The following is a 19,846-nucleotide window of genomic DNA, read 5'->3' as shown; positions in this document are numbered from 1 at the left end:
ACCGGTGTGCCCTGATTCAACGATCCGTGACGGACGGACTGATATCGACCGACACGACTAGCAAGCAAACGCGAACGCGCGCGCGGACCGCTGCTCGACGCGATGCGCAAAACCGTTGTGACAGACCGGACCGCTGCCGGAGCACTACAAACTCGGTCGGTTGGTTGGTTGCTTGGCCGATTGGTCCCTCGATTGGATTGGATGATGATGAGTCGAGTGTGCTCTTCTCCTAACGCCTGCCTATATCGCACACTCGTCGCTCGGAGCGCTATCTCTCCCACTATACACCCGCGCTAATAACTGACGGCAGCGCGGCGCGACGGCGATGCAATCAATAATGGCAGCAACGGCGTTATCCGCGGAGTTGCAGCGCGAAGAATTAAGAGCTCATCATCACACGTCGGACACTATATGTACGCCGAACGTCTCGTGCTACTCTGGCTGACTCATGGTGGTAAAACGCGAGAGTAATGTGGTCCATCAGGAACGATGCATCGCGGAGAGAGAGTGCTTTAGAATGCTCGAGGCTAGTTTTCGAGTGCAGTACCTAGGGCAGTGATCCTCAGCCTAACTGTCTTTGCGGGCCAAAATTGAATTTTGAAAAGCTACTGCGGGCCGCAGCATTTCCTCAATGTATCTTCTGAATTTTTTTGGTGTTTTCCATTTTTTCTAAAACCATTTTTTTGTGAAATTTCGTTCAAAAATGGTTTCTGCAAAAACGAAAAACATTTTCCACTACGAAAAAAATCAGATAATACCTTGATCCATCCTCTACACGTGTACGCAAACCGATTTTGAAAATATTGCTTCGTTATTTAATAAAAAAACCCAAAATCAAAAAGTGAGGAAATGCTTCCAGTTTCGCCTTAAGAGTTTATTTAAAAAAAATCAAGACTCAATACAAAACTCGTTTGTATTTTTTTTTTTTTAATTATTGAACAATGGCAAGGAACTAAACAACCTGTAGTTATCAGCAGATTTTGTTTTACTAGAAAAAATCTTGAAAATCGAAGGAAATTAAAAACAGGATGCAATGACAGTAACATTTAGGTTTTGTAGTTCTTAGTATAAATAATGTTTAGCAACTTATTTCAGACAAGCTACTTGAAAGTTATACGAAAAATAGGCAAAAAACAATATGGACCTCTTTAAGAATGTTGTGGATGAATTTACAGTGCATAAGTGCTAGATACGAACAGTAACTAGAAATTCCCCTGGATCCAGTTTTGAGAAATTTTCGAATGAAGTTTTTTACAGCAGCTTAGGAATTTTCTGAGAAGTATATTGAACCCTTTTAAAAAAAAAACCCGGAACTGTGATCCAATTTTTTTAAGGACTTTTCGTGGATTTTAAGAAATTTCAGAATGATAACTAGGGGTTTAGGGTACCCGAAAGAAATTCCGAAAAACTGCCTGGCGATACTGTTGTGGAAATCCTTGATGATTTTTTGAAGTTTTTCTTGCGTAAAAGATAAACCTACAGACCAAGGTTGTTAATCGATAAATTATCGTTATCGGCGATAAAGTTAACGTCTGTTATCGTTTATCGTCGATAACGATAACGTCTTCAGGCGGAAACGTCATCGGCGATACAGTTAACTGTGGAAATTATCGACTCGATAACGTCTCCGAAAAATTTTCTTCGCGATCTGAACTGTTGTTGATGCCGTCACTAGGGTAACTAGATTTATCGCAAAATTATCGAAGGTACGTTGATCTTCGCGTTGATTTATCGTTTGGTTATCGTTATCGAAAGATTATCGAGTAACCTTTATCGTTATCGAGTTTGCGTTAAGTTAACTGTCGATAATTTATCGGTTAACAACCTTGCTACAGACATAATTTCCTGACCAATGTGTGCAAGTATTTGTAACCGATTGAGAAAAGATATTTTAGATATTTTTTTGTTGGAGGAATTCCCAAAAATATTGCAAGGGAAATGAAGAGTTTTCAGCGAAATTACAAAAGTTTGGGCAACACTTCCTTAAAAAAAAACTTGTGGTCAAAATTTCTGTAAAATATTTTGGAATATTTGGAATGAAAAAAAAAAAACAAAATGGATATAATTTTAATTTTATTTTCGTGAGATTAAACAAATTATTAATGACGAGTTCTGCCACAAGTCCAAAATCCATGGCAGAGAACCTGTAAATTTAGCCTAAACTCATTATTTAGGCGAAACACACCTTTTTTACCAACAGTTTCGAATATTTTTGGAACAAAATTCGAGAAAGTATTCTTTTAAAGTTTGTAAAACTTTCAAAAATCTTATAGCTTTTGAAAATCTTTCCAGGGTATTGACAGAGTTAATCAGTAGTTAATATTCATTCTCATGAAAGTTTTGAAATATGGTGGTTTTCATTATAGAATCTTTGAGTGGGTCACTTTCTATTACATTTCAAAATCAGTTCGCGGGCCGCACAAAACCTTGTCGAGGGCCGCATGCGGCCCGCGGGCCGCAGTTTGGTGACCACTGACCTAGGGTATTGGTTCCCTTATTAAGCATGTGGCTCCCATTTTCATCCTACGAAAAACAAAGGATTGAAGCGCTGTTTGTTTTGTTTCTTATTTTTGTATTTTTTGTTAGAAGTGAGCACCCATGAAAACACAAAGAACGGAATCAATCGGTGCCGTAATCGCTTGTTTTCGAATAGGATGAATATGGGAGCGTGAGATTACTGATGGCACACATACCCTAGATTATTATTTTTCTATCTGTATTAACGTGATTTTTAGCCCTAGGCTAGTTCATCTCGGGACCCACGTTTTACTTCCCTTCCGAAGGAAAAACTCACATTTTAGAAGTTTGTCGGTAATGGGATTCGATCCCAGGTCCTCGGCGTGATAGTCAGATGACTTAATCACCACACCAGATTACTTCTAGATTAATGTTAGAGAACGAATTCCGATAGAACAGCGGTTTTCAGATCATGCACCGCGGTGCACTTGGTGCACCGCGAAGCCATGACAAGTGCACCGCGGCAGTTCAAAAATTCTGTCTTCACTTCAAAATTCTGCTTTAAATAATGCTATGAATATCATCAAACATCCTACAAGGAAAGTATCTTTAAGAATTTCGCAATAAAAATCTTGAAAGTAATCCAACTAGTAGTGCCGTCTACCCCCGACATCCGGTTTGAACGACACCTTATGCAAACCAACGGAGTTCGTTTTTAATTTGAACTTCTGGAAGCCCTGTGCATTCGAAAAACACTGCTGGTAACCTTTTTGGCTGTTTTGTTTTGATTCGGCGTTCCGTTTCACCCAGTTTCATAAGCAGAATGACGTTTGAACGATTTTTAGTTTGGACGATGTGCAGATTAGCGGGGATCTAATTAAAAAAGATTCAGATTAGAAGCGGTCAAACCAACGGGGGTTGACGGTATTGTACAGGACCTGAGAAGGGATCTATCAATAATTTCAATCATTTTTCCTGGAATTCTATTTAATATATGTCAATGATTTCAAATGAATCTTCTTCGGATCTCGTGATTTGGCCAGAACACCTTGAAGAAATTTACCAAATACCTAGTCAGAAATTTGCAAAAGTTCTGAAATCAAAGATTATCAAAAATTGCCTTGGTAATCACGACGTTTAATCAGAATAATCTCCAATAAGCAGTTTACGCTATTAAACGAATCCCCCTAATGTCAAAAATCACATCTGTGTGGGAAACTATTTAAAAAATGACTTTATTTTTAACAAATTCCATATTACACTCTTTGGACAATAATGACCAGGTGCACCGCGTAGAGATTTATTTCCAAAAAGTGCACCCCGAAAAGGTCTGAAAACCCCTGCGATAGAATATTGGTGCTGTGCCAGTCTCCTCGATGTTTAAATTGTAGATTTGACGTGTTTCAAAAGCAACACAAACAACTACAGGGCTCATATAGCCAATGCTATATTGACCCTAATATCTAACCGAAAAGTTGTAACTTGAAGAGGAATAAGCCTTCAGCAAGTGTGCTCGTGGTATTGGAACCTCTATGTTTGGTCTATGTTTGTCTATACGGAAAATATTTAACGTCCATAATACTCCAGTGTTATCATGATATTATAATCGGAATTGATGACAGAGATGCTGGAGACATTATAGCGCAATCACTGCTTTCTGTCGCAAGTTCACTGAGAAGCGAAAATACGTTTGTGATATTGCTAGCACGCTAGTATAAATTACAATGTAAACTATTAATAAAATTTTAGAGCAAACTGAATCTTTTACTTCATTTCTGACCGCTTCATTGATTTCTAATAAATTTTTGACGGAAATTCTGAACAAATTAAAGCTGATTTATTCAAGTATTTCTGTTTAGCAAAACTTTATGAGTTCCCTCAGCATCTGTTAGAATTTCTCCATAATTCTCCTCTGAAATTTCCTTAAGAAATCTTAGAACTGTTTCATGAATTCTACCATAATCGCTCTGGAATAAAATAGCTCAACAACTCAATCATATATCGCTAAAGAAATTCGACTCGAAATTCATTCATGAGATTCCGTATTAAATTCATATGTAAGCTCCTCTAGACAATGCTTCAACAAGAATTTAAAGTTCCTATGATAAAAATCAGTCCTCCAGTTAGCCTTGTGAATAAGGCTTTGGATAGCTAATTGGAACTTTTCTCAACTTCCCTGGGCATAGTGTATCATTTATGCCAACAATGTACAATTTCGTGCATTTCAATAGCAGGCAAAGAAACCCATCAATTAATAACTATGGAACTGCTTAAAGAACATCAAGTTGAATAGAAGCAAGCTAGGTTCCAGTGGGAATGCGAACGTAGAGACACAAAGAAAAAGAAGATGATAAAAAAACAAACCAAAGCGAGATGGACCTCCGTAGCCGGGAACATAGCAAATAAAAAAAAAAAATCTAATGAACACGATGCAGCAGGCACTTTTCATAAAAATGACCAGTTAACTAGTTAATTTAACCATGTTAACAACTAAGAAGTTTTTAAGAAAGTTTGAAAGTTCATAGACTGCTAGACAGATGCAGCCTTTCCAATAAAAATCACTGTCTACATCTTACCAGTAGACAGTTTCGTATTTGAATTTCCTATAATAAAAATCAAACCAAGAGATGTTTCTCGCATTATTTTATTTGCTTGTTTCACATTTTTTTTTCGTGCAGTCAAATTTTGTTGAGGCCCCTGATAAGTGGGGGCCGAGGCCATAGCACATAGAACATATATCCAAGTCCAGTTTCAAAACCGTGTAAGGAATTCAACGATCATTTGAAATGGCAACACAACACAAGTGGCAACTTCGTGATGGCGCTGCTATCGCAAAGTTCCCATGCTGCTGTCAGTGGTGAATATACAACTTATCAAGATATGCGTATTCACCGCTGACTGTAGTAACATGCTGCTTAGGTGACGCTAGCGTTCTCAACGATTATAAAGTTTGATTTCTTACACAGCTTTCGAGAGAATTTTCTTCTCGAATGGATGTCTGATCTCTGTGGCCATGGCTCCCCTAAATTCTATCTGTTTCAATGATCCCAGGGTGACCAGTTCCCTTGGTCTATGATCGTCTGATAATTTTTCTTAGGGTTTGTTCACAAATGTCATAACGCTGAAGGGGGTGGGTGGGTGTCCTTCATGGTGTTACAGCCCGAACAAATAAAAAATTCTACCCATACAAACAGTGTTACGAAGGGGTGGGTTGGTGTCAGAATAGGCCAATTTTAGCGTTACTTATGATTATGAGGCGTAAAATAATTCGTAGCCCAAACGAACAGTCAAATGAATTTTGCGATCATTTAACATCAATTAATGGTTGTTTACGTTTGTCAGATGTTGCAGTTATCGAACATCTACTGTACTAAGTTAGTGTACTTTACTGATGATTGCAATACTGTCCAATAGTCCATTTTACGAGCCGAATATTTGCATGAATATGTATCACTCATGCTGCTGCAGTATGGCAAACACTTTCATGAAATTAAAAACGATATAGGGTATTGGCTCCCTTATTAAGTATGTGGCTCCCATTTTCATCCTACGAAAAACAAAGGATTGAAGCGCTGTTTGTTTTGTTTCTTATTTTTGTATTTTTTGTTGGAAGTGAGCACGCATGAAAACAAAAAGAACGGAATCAATCGGTGCCGTAATTATTTGTTTTCGAATAGGATGAATATGGGAGCGTGAGATTACTGATGGCACGCATACCCTACCGATGTTTTACAGTAATTTTGTTTTTATCTTTAGTTTTTGGGCATCTCAAAATTTAATTCTCCTAATACTTTGCCACATTTATATGAAGTTCAACCATTTCACCTCAACTTAATTATGGTTTTTATCTGCTAATATAATGTACTGAACAACCAACCAAGGCTGCTCAAATTTAAATATCGCGTTTTTATAGCCTTGCAAACTTGTCTTCTTTATAAAATGAACAGTCCTTATTTTTTAACTTAATGCACAAGCTCCAATGCTAGCTTCCCCCCTCAAAGCTTGACGTAATTAAAGGACGTTCTTTTTTCTGGTCAATTTTTCATGAAAAGGTGGAATGAAACTGCATACAACGATTCTCTAATGTAAAACACTCCTAGAAATGAATTTTTCAGAACTTTCTATAGAATAGGTATGCTCAGAACTCATATTTACGAGCAAAAGATGAAAAGGAGAATCAAATCGAAAATCAAATAAGAAGTTACCTCTTAACTACAAATAAAGTAAAACGTGTTAGCGAGCGTGCTAGCACAGACAAAAAGACGTAACACTTGCGAAATTTCCATCGACCACGCTTTTAACGATCATTTTAAATTTTCATAGTCGTGGCTTTCACAACCAGAGGTGCGCGCATCGTTGTTCTATGCATTTGACGTTTCACACTAGCGCCTTCTGTTGTATTGTACAACACAGTGATTCGTGCAACATTTCCACCAGGTGATGGTAGAGTGAACTGGGCGATGGATTTCCACGAAAATCGTTCAAGGTGTTACCTCTGTTTGTCTGTGGTGCTAGTATGTCATCTGAAACTGAACATAGGGCAAAGATTTACATCGCCATATACGCTAATTTCCGTCACATCAGATGGAAAATAGCTAATAATTACAGATACTCCAACTTATCCTTGCCAATGACTCATTAGAAGGAATCAAAAAGATGTAGATTATAGATAACCAGCCCCTTTAGCACTGGAAATCGAATAATTACACTAAATTCACGTTTCGATTTCACTCCACTTAGGAATTGATATTTTTTCTCGTTTTGCATACCGATGGCAATCGCACCATCGATTGTTCTTCATTACCGTTCAGTTTTAACTTCGCCAGATTCACTTGTTGGACCAACCTTCAGTTCATATCTAGGTTCACAGTCAATAAAAACTCTGCAGCCCTTCTCAAGTAAACAAAAGTTCCGCTTCTCATGACGAAATGCACTTTCAAGTTCCGCGAAGTTCAGATAAAGTTCCGAATGGAACTTTCTGGCTGCTTAAGAGGCTAACAATTAGCCTTGCTGGAACTTCGCACAAAAGTTCGGGCAAGGCTCATTGTTAGCCTCTTAATCAGGCTAGGTAATTCTTTCTAAACATGGCTGCCGTTCAAAGCGAACAAAACTCATGCAGCCGCAATCAATTGTTATTACCTTTAATCCAAAACACCTCAAAACAATGATGGAACCAAGTTGCTTTGCATGAAATCTACAGCATTTATTGAATATTGTTTTTACTAGTGAAGCGGATTTGTTCGTCTTAAATGAAACTTATTCGTTTTATTCAAGAGTAACAGCCTTTGACAATTGTTTGTTTACCTTTTTGGAGCTAGAAAGTTGTTTCTGTACATTTCGCGTACGTCCTACAATTTTATTATATTTTTGTGTATTTTTGCATTAAAGTGCAACTTATTAAAATTACACTATTTAGCATGAGCATGAGAAAAGTCATAGTAAGTACCCATTTCATTTTCGATTCAAGTTGCTGTGGCCTTTGTGAGTAACTGGTTGAAGGTTGGACGACAGCAGCAAGCTACTCACATTTTTGATTGGCTATAAAATGAATGTTTCGTCGAAATGATTACTTTTGAGCACCAAAACGACTAAATTAACAGTGAGCATAAATGTTTGAGTGTTTATATTTGCATAAGAAAGCTGTTTACAACCAATTTTTTTTCATAATTTATTATTTGAGTTAATAAGATAGTTCGTTGTTATATTATTCCGCTTAGTTCTTGTTCCAGAGTAGTGGCTCTAGCTCAAGAATTGAAAGCTTCAAGAAGTTTACTCAGATGAATTGAACTTGAATAAACGAAGCATAAACTTTTAATAGCTACTGGCGGATATGAGGCACTGTACCTCAAGCCATAAACGGAAAAACGCAACAACAACAACAAACTTTTAATAAAATTTGTTGATGTTATGTGTTGAAAATAACTTCAAATACGTCTTAAAACTTATTATAAGATTAAATGCCTTAGTGAATCAAGTTGTTTTATGCGCGATTTTCAAAATTAACTTGAAAAAAACTTAAAAACCACATACGAACGGAGATTGTTTTCTCTTGATAAAAACAGGTATAAATGTTTCATTAATTGGTCATGCTATGGTAAAGCTTCTATAAAAATGATCAAATCTTAAAGGAATTTAAATTGCTACTTGGGCAATTTAAAAGCGTTCTGTTCAAAAGTATTTTGAACACATGATTTGAATTGGATTGCGAAGCATTTGACCAACTTTTCCAATAACCTGTATGGTCAGCTCATAATTGTTGACCATCCTGTGCCACGTAGAAGGTGTGCCTGAAATTGAAATCAAGTTGTGCCCGTAGACGTGGACTAGACGTAAACAGAATTCGAAGGACAACTATTCAACATTATTTTTTGCAGGAAATTATAGTGCTTTCACAATATGTTTTTAAATGATGTGGAAGAAAATTATAAATTAGAAATTGATACCAAATTGACCATGAGGCGTTAGGTGTGGTGTGCAAAAATAAATTCGATCATTTTTGGTCGGTGCTTAAATAGACGGGAATTAGATTAAAACCCTACGTCTGCATTTCCACAACTATCACTAAAGGGTTTTTTTAGAAAAGGTTTTTTGTTTATACAACAAGAACGTGGTTCTCACTAGAACCTTGAAAGAAATGCAAGAGAACCACCTTCGATCTACGTATCATCATAACTTTTCAATTGAAATACACTTCTGGACAAGTCAATCAGCATGCTGAATCGGTCCTAAATTTTACTTGTTATTCAAAATAATCTGTACACTGACTGTAAGGTCTTTGTTTTGTTTATACCACTTTAGCCCTAAGTTCCATCCAATTAATCGTGCACCATACGTTGTTAGACCATGGAAGAACTGCGTGTGTAATAGATCACTTCATATAAAATCTCAGTTCATCCACCCCCACAAGATACACCTCGTTCCCACAAGTCACGCCGCTCGATGAAGACGAACGTTACCTACTACTGCTCCAACGCGCGTGTTCCGTAAACATCCTCCGGTGTTCTTGTCGAGTCATTGCAGTCAGCAGGGCCGAGGCAAGACAGCAGAGCAGCTGCTGCTTGCCACTATACTGACGACAAGATGAAACGCAGAACTGATTTTGACGGTGCGGTAGCGGCGGTGGCTTAGCGAGTAATTCCGAAGTGGCATCCAGTTGGGCCAATATCCGGAATATCACACTCCAACCAGCGTCTAGCGATGGGATGCGATGACACGGGAGTGGGTGGAAACCCCCCTGAAGATTAATTTTTCACCTCTGCGAATAGTTCGAGCTGTAGTGAGATGGAGTTTTCCCAGTTTTCCGGCTTGTACCACAAGGGTCAATGACACGTGAAGTGGTGTGTGGTTCTGTGATTTGATAGAGCTGTCTTGCTGAATCACAAATTCAGTCCTAGATTTAGGGTAGGCCAATAAATTTCACCTCTAAAGCGGACGCCACACCGTGGGAATCCGACATTGTGTCGGTCGAAAAAGACGTTATCTCTGGCTAGATCAGAAATCTGTTCGAGTTTATTTTTACTATTCCATTCACACATCTCGTCGGTGATCTTTCGAAATCCTTTGTTCCATATGATGGAACCTTTAGGTTAGCAGCACTCCAAGCACTGTTGGCTAATCTATGGAAATTCACAGTTGAGAAACCAGCTGTGGTCGACACATGAATGGTGACACTTGATCTATTGTTTGTGGCGTTTCAAGTGGTGCCACATAGCCCCCATACTCATTTATCGCCGACGGGTGGGCGACATAAGTTGCCGGTCCACGTCAGATATGCGATGTCGCATCTCATCAAGTTGCACAACTAGTGCACACGTTGCCATGGGAATTCACTTTCAATTACCTTCAATTAACCGGAGCACAGGGAACCATCTGCTCTGCAGCTCTTTCAATTAACTACCGGGCCAATTATCGCGAGTTTTCTGATGTATACTTTTAAGGTTCGGGCGGAAGATCTGGCGCAGTCGCACCCCAAATCGTGACTATTATTGATGAAGTGTTCCGAGCGAACGTAAAGATTCAACTGAGTTCGCACCCCGCGAGTCGAGTGTAGGCCTGGGCGGTAAATTCGCGAAACGAGTCTCGCTGCTAGCTGTTATCAGTTTGTATTATGGTCGCATCGTGATCGTGGCGGTATCGATGGTTCATATTCGAAAATAACAAAACAGCCTGCGGGAACATCTCCGACCAGACCTTAGTGCACATGTGGATTCATCTCGTCGTTATCAGGATGGGGCGGCGCGAGTGGAGCCACTTGTTTACACAAAAATGACGCGGGCCAAGAAGGAAAATATGGTTCGCGAAGTCTACGTACGAGCGCTTGCGAAAGCCAGCGACGACGACTACGACACTTTGCACTCCGTATTGTCAACAACGCGGCTTTCTCCATATGTGGTTGTATCAGGTTCGAATCTAAACAGAGAAGGTTTGTTTTGTTCCAAAAAGCGGTCACTTAATTTAAGATTCTCATTGATAAGCGCGTGGCGGGCAGATGAATTGCGTCTAATGGGATGAGTCACATGTTTTTTTTGTCTGCTTTTGAGAGGATGGAGAGGAAGTCATTGTAGGTAGGCATCTAGAACCACATTGAAGGTGATTCGAATTGTGGTGACCTCGAATCAGGTGTACGACCATCTGTCAATCAAGCAGAACTCGCGGAAGAAGGAACACTGATAAGAGAGTTGGCTGGTATACAGCATCGCACCATATGTGCGAAGAATCACAGCTTTTATTTTCAATTTTGTTGCCCACCACAGACACACACACGCGTCTGATGGTTTAATTTACGGCTTGAGGTCGTAAATTGCCACGATTGTTTTGATTTCTCGGAGAGTTCTTTATGAGTGATGATATTATATCTTCCGTTTTGGGTAGCGTGCAGTGCAGTTGCACAGCATGTCAGGCATTCGCTTAAAGAGCGAATCAGTTAGGCTGTTTCAGTATTAGTGATTTCTTCAGTATCTCAGAAAAAACAGAACTTTTTAAATTTCTCACATTTGAAAGGGGATTTCCAACCCGAAATATGAAAAATATGCAAAAACTCGTAAGGTAAGGTTTTAGGAAAGTTGAAATTATACGACATCTAACATAGAGCCGTGATGAATATTACTCTCAGTGTATATAATTTTTCAAAGCCCTCCAAATATCTTCAAACATCTTCGAAGACATCATTTTAATCCAATGAACCAAGTTATGACAATTAGGGTTTTTTTCTCATACAACTTCTCAAAAGTCTAAGATGGAGAATATTGCAAAACAAATAACTATCTCACTGCCCGTTGTTCATCTTTTGAAAGGTTGCTTCAAATAATTATGTAGTTCGCAAATTAATCAATGAAGCCAACTTTTCTAGATTTCACCGCATGTAAACAGAGGCGCCACCGTATATGGGCATTAACATTGTGACAGCAGTGGAGTTATGTCAAAAACACAAGGCTACGGTGGCGCTATCTGTATACATTTCATATCGGCCATTTTAGTTATTTTAGTGATCCACTGACCGCTCATGGAGCTCGTATATTTTTTGCTTCAGTTTTACATGTGCTTACTATTTGCCAACATCTAGACTGCTGTTTACGAAGCTCAGCGTGATTAGCATTGGACGATTCTGTTTTCGTGACAATGTAATCGCAAATTGCTTTAAGTGATATGTATGTTTGTCTGTGATTACAGTACAGTAGACGTTCGATAAATGCAACATGTTTACGTCTCACCTAGCGAACCAAATTCGATAACTGCAATGCCTAACAAATGTTAACAATTGACGTTTTAATTGAACGAAAGCTTCATCCGACTGTTCATATGGGCTAACATGGCGCACCATTTTGACGTTTGGCGGTGCGATAACTGCATTTTTTTGCACTTACCGGACATGAAACTAAAAAGCATTGCAATTAACCCTCCAATACCCAACCCCGCCTTTAGACGGGGTATAGTTTGAGCATTTTTGTAATTTTTGCTTCGTGGAAAATATTTTTTTTATATTTTTGCCTGATACTAAGAACTGTTCTGTATTTACTTATCCGCGAGCAGTAATGGCGGCGGCGGTCATATCCAACCAGTTCGAAATATCCAACGCTTGACGGTTCGAATTCAAGTGTACGGGTTGCGGATGAAAATTCGTCATCGTTCGTAACCTTAGACGGGCTGAAGCAGGGCGATGCTCTTTCAAACTTACTATTCAACATAGCGCTGGAAGAAGCGATAAGGAGAGCTGGTGTGCAAAGAAGCGGAACCATTGTCACGCGTCCTGCTCCTGGGCTTCGCGGATGATATCGAGATCATCGGGATCTAAGAAGAGGCATTCATAACCGTGGAAGAGGCGTTCATACCTTTTAAAAGAGAGACTGCGACGAATGAACTAACGATTAACACCACAATCACCAAGTACATGATTGCTGTTGGTCATCGTCGGTCCGGCCGTGGTCGTGGTGACGAAGTGGTGCTAGGTGGTGAAAAGTTTGCGAATCGGGCCTTTTTCGGTCTGCGAAACCAGTCCCGTGGGCTGCAAACGGAGACAAAACTCGCGTTGTACAAGACTCTGATTCTACCGGTCGCTTTATACGGCCATGAAAAGAGGACGTTGAGAGAAGCTGATCGGAGAGCCTTTGGAATCTTCGAACGTAAAGTGCTGCGAACAATACTCGGCGGTAAACTGGAGGATGGCATCTGGCGGCGTCGCATGATCCACGAATTGTACCAAGTATATAAAGAAATGGATATAGTGAAGCGAATAAAACACGACAGGCTGCCGTGGGCTGGGCATGTAGCTCTCATGCCGAAGGAACGACAAGCTCAAACCATATTCAGCAGAGAATCAGGAAGGGGTCGTCGGCTTTGTGGTAGGCCGCGCACGCGGTGGCTTTTTGCAGTTGAGGAGGACCTAAGGGCTCTAAACGTTCAGGGTGACTGGAAGCGATTGGCCCAGGACCGAGACCAGTGTAGGCGAATGCTTCATTCAGCGTAGACTTACCGTGAGAGTTGTAGCCCATCAAGTATCAAGTAAGTAAGTTTTAACCATTTTAACTGAAATTTCTTCCAAGATTTGCGTCGGTTTCTCTGTGATTCATTTATGATTTACCCACCGATGAGCCGAATTCACTCGGTCCGAGAATTTTGACACTAGAGCGGGCCCGTTACTAATCAGAATTGGATGATTTCAGGCCAAACATGTCTAAAGGTCCTATCTGCAGAAGAGAGGCTCTCTTTGGTTTCCCTCTCTTCCGTTAATATCTCAGCTGTTTATTTGTATTATGATTGTCTCCTTGCATTGAACGATGGTCAAAACAATCGTCTTTTGATTTGTACTGCAAAAGTAGTTGAAAAGTGTACCATTACATTGCAATAATTGAAAGAGAAAGTGAACAAAGAGAGCCTCTCAAATGCAGATAGGACCTATTTAAATGTTTGGCCTGATTTTGGTTGGACATGATTCCGCTCTAGTGTCAAAATTCTCGGACCGAGTGAATTTAGTTCACCGATGGATAAGTCCATGGAGTTTTGCATAGACATTTAACCTCAATTTTCTCCCCGAGAGAGAAGAGAACGGCAACGAACGGGAATCGAAACAAACCACCGGAAACTGTCAAAATTCGTGTGGGAGAGAAGAGGACAGGAAGAACGTGAGTGAACCTACCGTTCATTCGTGACATCACGTTACAAAATTCTATTAAATAGAAGTGTGCCCCGCTCTAGTGCAACCATTACGTTTTGCACGGTGGCGTCACGAATGAACCTTAGGTCCATTCTTGTTCGTCCTTTCCTTTTCTCCCCCACATGAATTTTGAAATTTTCCGGTGGTTTGTTTTGATTCCGATTCGTTGCCGTTCTTCTCTCTCTCGCAGAGAGAAAGATGAGGCTAGATTTCTATGCAAAATTAAATTCTCGTATCAAGTGAATTCAGTTAATCAATGAGTAAGTTCACGGGCGTCTGCACGAGTTCACTAATTTGACGTTTGAGCGATACCATGTTTAAAGAAAATGAGCTCGTATCCATGATCACCTAGATTCCCGAAGTTGTCAAATATGCCTGATGGTTTACGTGAGAAAAACGAGTGGGAAATATTTTTGCTTTTTTTCACGCACATTTTGGCCGTTCCTCACTAAGTTTTTCACAGAAATCCTATGGAGGATTTCTAGCTTTTCATTAGTACGACAGAGTTGGAATTTTTTTTCCAACTTCGTAGTCGCGAATAACACGGCACCGGATGAACAAATGAACACGTACACTACCTCACCAAAATTTTCATTCAAAAAATCGATTCGTAAAAAACTTATATATCGGGTCGCGTATGTGAAGAGAAAGCAGTTTTGTTTAGAGGACTCCATCCAGGGATCCGCATATTCGCCTCTTTCAACTCATATTCACTCCATTTGGCTGAAGCGAGTCGAGAAAAATGCTATAAACGGATTATCCGGAATGAAATACGCAACCCCACTGCCAGTACGATGCGATACGCCATAGACGAGTGCATCGATAAACTGAATTCATGGCGGTCCGAGAAATCTGACACTAGCACGGGGCCGCTTCCGCACTAGTGTCAAAATTCTCGGACCACGATGAATTCCGTTCATCGGTGCACTAGTCTATTTGCTTTGTATTGCTATGGACTTATCCACCGATGAACCGAATTCATCGCGGTCCGAGAATTTTGACACTAGAGCGGGGTCTGTTCCAATCAGAATCGTCCAATTCTGATTGGAAACGGCCCCGCTCTAGTGTCAAAATTCTCGGACCGCGATGAATTCGGTTCATCGGTGGATAAGTCCATGGACTTATCCACCGATGAACCGAATTCATCGCGGTCCGACAATTTTGACACTAGAGCGGGGCCGTTCCAATCAGAATTGGACGATTCTGATTGGAACAGACCCCGCTCTAGTGTCAAAATTCTCGGACCGCGATGAATTTGGTTCATCGGTGGATAAGTCCATTCTGGGGATGAACCAGCCTCGGACTGAGTTTGCCCATAATAAAGAGTTGATAATAATGTATTGCTATTGAATTTGGCATTAAAAGTTTCTACCTAAAAAAAAGAACGGTAACTAATGGGACTCAAAATAAACCTAGGTAACAGTCAAAATTCGTGTAGGTGGGAAGGGAACCGAGAGTGAACTGAATGTTCATTCATGACGTTACCTTGCTAAATGTAATTCGTTGCTGTTCGTTCGTAGCTTGGATCAGAAGCGAATTATTTATTTTCATTCCTTATTAACACCTATGAGCCTCATTTTGCACCCAATTTCAAAACTTCAAAAAGCTGATTCTCAGCTGTTTCTCAACGAAAGTTAATGAAATTTTGACAGTTGATCACAAAATCCTTCTAGTTTATGTAACCTGTATCATAGTTCCGGATTTTTTCGTTGTTCCGAATTTATGACCGGGGATACTGGGGTAACCTCCTTATCAGATAGAGGTGCAATCTATAATTTGCCTTCGAAAACTAGCTTGCGGCATATCAAACTTCATGATTTTGCAAAACAAGAGTATTGGACCATGTTTCTAGAGATTTCGGATACACTGGCCATTTCTCCGCCTGTTCCGGACCCAGGTGCCCCCAGGGAAGTGGCCACTTACTGACCGGTTCTGAATCCTAGTTTGCGACATATCATACTTTATGATTTTGCAAAACAAGAGTATTGGGCCATGTTTCCAGAAATCTTAGATATACTGGCCACTTCTCCGAATGTTTCGGAAACCTGGTATCCCCAGGGAAGTGGCCACTTTCTGACCGGTTCTGAATCCTAGCTTGCGACATATCAAACTTCATGATTTTGCAAAACAAGAATATTGGACCATGTTTCTAGAGATTTCGTATACACTGGCCATTTCTCCGGCTGTTCCGGACCCATGTGCCCCCAGGGAAGTGGCCACTTACTGACCGGTTCTGAATCCTAGCTTGCGACATATCATACTTTATGATTTTGCAAAACAAGAGTATTGGGCCATGTTTCCAGAAATCTTAGATATACTGGCCACTTCTCCGAATGTTTCGGAAACCTGGTATCCTAAGGGAAGTGGCCACTTACTGACCGGTTCTGAATCCTAGCTTGCGACATATCAAACCTTATGATTTTGCAAAACAAGAGTATTGGACCATGTTTCCAGAAATTTGGGATATACTGGCCACTTCTCCGGATGTTTCGGAAACCTGGTATCCCCAGGGAAGTGGCCACATTCTGACCGGTTCTGAATCCTAGCTTGCGACATATCAAACTTCATGATTTTGCAAATCAAGAGTATTGGGCCATGTTTTGCATCATTGAAGGCCTTGGAAAGTAGTCGCCATAATTGTGTTTTTCTTGCAACGCACAATACATACCCGCTACACAACGGCGTAGTCAGCTTTTTCTTTTTTCTTGCTCACTGTCCTAAACAAATGCGAGAAAGAGAGGGATGCCGAGAGGGGCCACTCTCCCCTGGTTTCATCCCGTTCTTTCTCGTGTTTGCTTAGAAGAGTGAGCAAGAAAAAAAGAAAAAGCTGGCTACGCCGTTCCCCCTACATGTATGTACCCGCCTCAAGATCTATCGAATTCGATCAATCACGATGAAAGTGCGATATCCACCTGCTATGCCGATGTACTAATTATTCTAACACGAATACATAAGTTTATGGAACAGATTCTCACCAGACATCAATTAATCGACACTCGAAATTAATATGGGCAGAAAACCGACAGTCAGCAGTCGAAATCAATTTCGACTATCGTGACAAAATGTGATATTCTATGCTAATTATAGAGAACATAGTTCTTATTGCGGGTCAGCTTGTTTCTGTGAGTTTTCTTGATTCTCGCTTTCAACTGCGGTCTGTCAATGTCAATATTGGATTACAGACGAGCAGCTAGGGCTTGCTCGACTGCGGACTACCTAGGCAGGTGCATATACCTAAGCCGTCTTTGACGACGGGTTATGTCACCTCGCTACAAGCATTCGATAAGAACGGTGACTGAGTGTCTGACTGACTTCTGCCTATAAGGCGTCATCGTTGATGTATGCCATGCATGCGGGTCGTCAACTAATGAGGCGAGAAAAGGCTAAATTGCAATGATAGGTACTTACGCATTCTGTACCCGGGTCCGCTTGAGCACCTCGCCGTTGTTCCGGATCGAGCCCTTCTTGTGCAGCGTAGGGGTGGCGATCGTCTGGTGACCGCCGCCCATCTGATGGCTGTGGTAACTGTTGTTGGGCTGCTGCTGATGGTGATGGTGGTAGGCAAGCTGCTGGGGCGACACGTAATGCTGGTGCTGGGTTTGGGCCGTCGTCTGCGGCAGGTACACGTAGCCACCGGTGGCAGTGGCCACGGCCCCGCTGCTACCACCGGTTGATCCTCCGCAGAGGCTGCTCGCATTGCTACTGCTGGCACCACTGGCGAGGATGCTGGCACTGCCGCCGCTACCGGGATGGTGATGATGTGTCGAGTAAATCTGGGATGGACGATCGATCTTTTGTGGAAAACTAGATGGAATGAAGAGAGAGAAGCGACAGGGAAAGGATGATTAAAACTTGATGGCCATGATTTCAGAACGAGAGCAAAACACAAAGGAGCAGATGTTTCCCGCCTGAAAGGATGCCTTTCTTCTACAGTAGTAGTACTACCGAACGAAGTGCGTGAACTGAAACGTCGTCGTCGCAAAGAAAACCAGAAGGCTGGAGGCAAGCAACAGCGCAAGTAAAATAAAAAATGAAAACTGATACATGAATGCAATTATGGAGGAGAAAAAAAATCAGGTTTTGTTACTGAATGGCAATGTGTTTGGTGTTTCTTCGTCTATCGCTGCCGGCCCGACCGAAGCAAATGATCAACGGATAGCTTCGGATGGTGTGGCAACCAAAAGGGACATCTGTTCATATTGAATTGGGGAAGTAGTAGAGAAGTAGAGAAGACTCGTATAATGGGAATACGATTTGGATTGAAGTTTTCCAAGCAGGTAAAATAGAGCAATAGTTCAACAATATGACGACTCTTAACAGTTGTTCAGTGTACTAGGCTGTTTTAAAAATTTAAGGTCATTTTGCAAAAACAAAGATGCAAAACTAGAATAATTTGCAGATTTGTATTCATCAGTTTATTTACAGGACTAATGAAGTAAAAAGTTGGAAAGAAACTTTAGCCGAAGTGGAATATAAAATCGTTAAGTAACTTCCGAAGTAGCTTGTGTATAAACTACAACAGCTATTCCCACCTGAATCATGTAGTGTACATTTCTGAGATAAATTTCTTAAAATGGTTGAAATTTAAATAATCATCATTTCAATATGTCCCCATGCAGCAAACATGTAAGACCTCTTGTTTCTATATTTTACGAACAGCTAATCATTGAATACTACGTTACGAAACTAATAAGGTTATAGACACACTCGTTCAGCTGGGTTCCCTTGTTATACCGAAAGTAATAATAGGATAACACAAGCACACGTGTTGTTACGTTTGATGCCTACGTGTAGTTTCATTTAAAACATTTTCAGCGTTGGTAAATTCTTCTAAGATGAAGTTTTCACGGTTTTTCGCATCGTGAATATAAAGAACTATTATGTAAATTTACTTAAAAAACGCGTTTCCATCGAACAAAATGACATTCTCTTTCTGTCTTGAACCATATCTCTCTTCATCTCGAAGACGACGATAGAAATATTTCAGCATTTCAACCCGGAAAGGTAAGCGTGGTGGTAACATCATTTTCATAATTTTCCACTTTACCATCATCAGGACATCCTGCGTTGCTCCGGTCTGAACAACTCTAGTCACCGCAAACACTTGTCGGTCGTTCCTACACGCTGCTGGCTGCTCCTGATGGTGTGTAGGAAAACCATTTCCGGTCGAATTTCCACATCGTCGTCGTCGTCGAGTCGATGTAGAGTGGAAAATGACTCGTTCGCTCTATTTCTGAACGAGCAGTAGAGTTAGAGTTGGTATATTTATTGAACCACCCAGAAGTGTCGATACAGAGAGGTCACGATAGTATCAAAGACAGCTTTTTATCTGTATCATATAAAAACACGGGAAACATACTCCCAAGCAACATTTCAATGACCTAATAGTTTTTATGAGGTTTTGAGAATCGTTATAAAACCTACTTCTTTAAATCTGTGTCGTCTAAACATGTTGCGTGGAATCAGTAAAAAATAATTATATGGAACGAGCTCACCTACTTAGTACTTCGCACAGTGGGAGAATAGAAATCTAAATTTAAAAAAATCAAACGATAATATCAAGACATCCCTGTATCAAAACTATGGCAAGTGGAAAACAAGTTGGGGTGTGTTGGCAAGCAGTATTCAAATTTCGTCCCTTAGCATAACTTTCTGTTCCTGACGATACGGTGAAAAGCATGCTGCTAGCTTGTAGTACAACGAAATATTCCGGCAAGCATGTCAATGACTTGCAATATG

General features: G+C 40.5%; 1 protein-coding gene across 4 annotated transcripts in view; it reads right to left on the bottom strand.

Moving 5' to 3' along the window:
• The window catches only part of LOC109432242 (IQ motif and SEC7 domain-containing protein 1), a 417,362-nt gene that overhangs the window by 26,559 nt on the left and 370,957 nt on the right, over positions 1 to 19,846 (bottom strand). For 3 of the 4 annotated variants that reach the window (XM_062855491.1, XM_029875186.2, XM_029875188.2), the window contains one exon: positions 17,516 to 17,911. In XM_062855491.1, coding sequence (XP_062711475.1) covers positions 17,516 to 17,911 — 396 coding nt within the window. Of the gene's footprint in view, positions 1 to 2; positions 286 to 17,515; positions 17,912 to 19,846 lie in introns of those variants that run through there. The other variant, XM_029875187.2, reaches the window with a different exon arrangement.

The sequence above is a fragment of the Aedes albopictus genome, chromosome 3, assembly GCF_035046485.1.
Source record: "Aedes albopictus strain Foshan chromosome 3, AalbF5, whole genome shotgun sequence".
NCBI classification, from domain to species: Eukaryota; Metazoa; Arthropoda; class Insecta; order Diptera; family Culicidae; genus Aedes; species Aedes albopictus.
Note: the sequence above shows the minus strand (reverse complement) of the source record. Positions and strands in the feature narration are given on the sequence as shown.